The following is a 1,873-nucleotide window of genomic DNA, read 5'->3' on the forward strand; positions in this document are numbered from 1 at the left end:
CCCATCATGGATGACACCGCTAATGAAATACCTCAACCATGGGGTCGTTCCCAACAACAAAGAGGAGGTGAGAAAGCTGAGAAGCTTGGCGCCGAAGTACACCATTAGGGGAGACACCCTATTCGAGAGAGGGCACTTAATGCTGCTCCTTCGGTGCTCGAATGATGTCGAGGCAAAGAGCGCGCTCCGCGAGGAGCATGAGGTCGTGTGCGGAAACCATGCCACCGGACAATCTCTGACCCTGAACCTACTTAGACATAGACTTTTGGCCAACCTTGAAAAAGGACTCCCACGAGTGGGCAAAACGGTGCAAAAAATGTCAGAGGTTCACTCATGTCTCGCGTCAAGCACCCGTGCCGCTATGTTCGATCATCGTCCCTCGACCTTTCGCAAAGTGGGCGATCGATCTCATCGGTGAATTGCCTATGGCCACGACAATACAAGCACACTATCGTGGCAATCGAGTATTTTACCAAGTGGCTGGAAGCGGAGCCCTTGGCAGAGATCACTAAGGTGAATACGACTAACTTCATCCGAAAGAACATCATTTGCCGCTTCGGGATCCCCGCGTCAATCGTGACCGACAACGGCAAACAGTTTGACAACGTGCGCGTCTGCGACATATGCGAACAATTGGGGATTAGCAAGACGTTCTCATCCCCTCGACACCCACACGCGAACGGCCAAGTCAAGGCAGTCAACAAGACGATTAAGGAGAACCTGAAGAAGAAATTGGAAGAGAGAAAGGGAGCGTGGGCCGCGAGCTCCCTATGGTCTTGTGGGTATATCGAACAACCGCACGAAACGCAACTAGCGAAACCCTATTCGCCATTGCATATGGCGTCAAGGCTGTGGTCCCCGTCGAAGCCGCCAATGATGAGGCAATGAGGCTCAAAAGGGCGGACGCGCTGTCCCGCCGTGCCGCACAAAAGAAAAAGATCGAGAAGTACTACAATTCCAAAGTCAAGCTTCAAAAGTTTGCCAATGAAAGCCTCGTCCTTAGTAGAGTGTTCCAAAACACAAGGGGGCAAGGAGCGGGAGTCTTGGGTCCCACCTGGGATGGCTCATATCGCGTGTGCCGAGCCATGCACGGTGGCACCTACGAGCTAGAGAACATAGAAGGACTCGTGTTCACGCATCCATGGAATGCCGAGCACTTGAGACAGTATTACCAATAAAGCTCGCCATTGGCTCTCCTCTTTCCTTTATTTTAAGTTTATTAATGACAACTTCAAGTGTAAACGAGACCAACATCCGCGGGATGTAATTTCATTTTCTTTTACGTAATACAAGACTATCGGGTTACATTTCATTTTGTCTTTCATTTCACATTAATATAATTTCTTATCTCCTCTACAAGTACCCAAGAAACTCGAGGGGCTAACAGGGATGGATCATCCATAACTCATCCGCGCGACGCACTCGCACGGAAAAAAGACAGTCCACACGACTCATAAGTGGCTCGTGTGCCGACAGGCGTCACATCCGCACATCGGAAGTGAGTCCTAAGGCAACAATCATAACCAAACACACGATACACGCACCGACAGGTTTCACGCTCGCTGGGAACTACGCCTACTTCAAGCCCATCCCGACGCTCAACGCACACGCCGGCAGGCAGCGCACATACCAGGAAAGAGGCTCGCTCGCCGTCAAGCTTGTGCGCCGATAGGCAACGAGTTACAATTGGGTTTAAAGGCTTGTGCCCGCCGGACAAGTAACTGATCTAGCCAGCATCCACAGAGAACCTGACCACGCGATGTGGCATCGAGGCCCCTCGAGGCCCAAGTCATGCAAATCGATTACGCTAGACATAGTAAATCGAGAAAATAAGAACGCATCAACAAAATAGTGCAAATCGATTATACTAGAC

General features: G+C 50.7%; 1 protein-coding gene across 1 annotated transcript; it reads left to right on the forward strand.

Moving 5' to 3' along the window:
* Positions 1 to 770: 770 nt before the first annotated feature.
* On the forward strand, positions 771 to 1,178 carry LOC149404273 (uncharacterized). Its single transcript, XM_089607475.1, has one exon. The coding sequence runs from the start codon at positions 771 to 773 to the stop codon at positions 1,176 to 1,178; it is 408 nt and encodes a 135-aa protein (XP_089463601.1).
* Positions 1,179 to 1,873: the final 695 nt, after the last annotated feature.

This window comes from Urtica dioica, chromosome 2 (assembly GCF_054948205.1).
Source record: "Urtica dioica subsp. dioica isolate 48M chromosome 2, U.dioica_male_clone48M_v1_H2, whole genome shotgun sequence".
In the NCBI taxonomy this organism is placed as follows: Eukaryota; Viridiplantae; Streptophyta; class Magnoliopsida; order Rosales; family Urticaceae; genus Urtica; species Urtica dioica.

What these genes read in the sequence shown, in the direction of transcription:
- LOC149404273 (XM_089607475.1), top strand. Translation starts at nt 771, where the DNA reads ATGGTCTTGTGGGTATATCGAACAACCGCACGAAACGCAACTAGCGAA.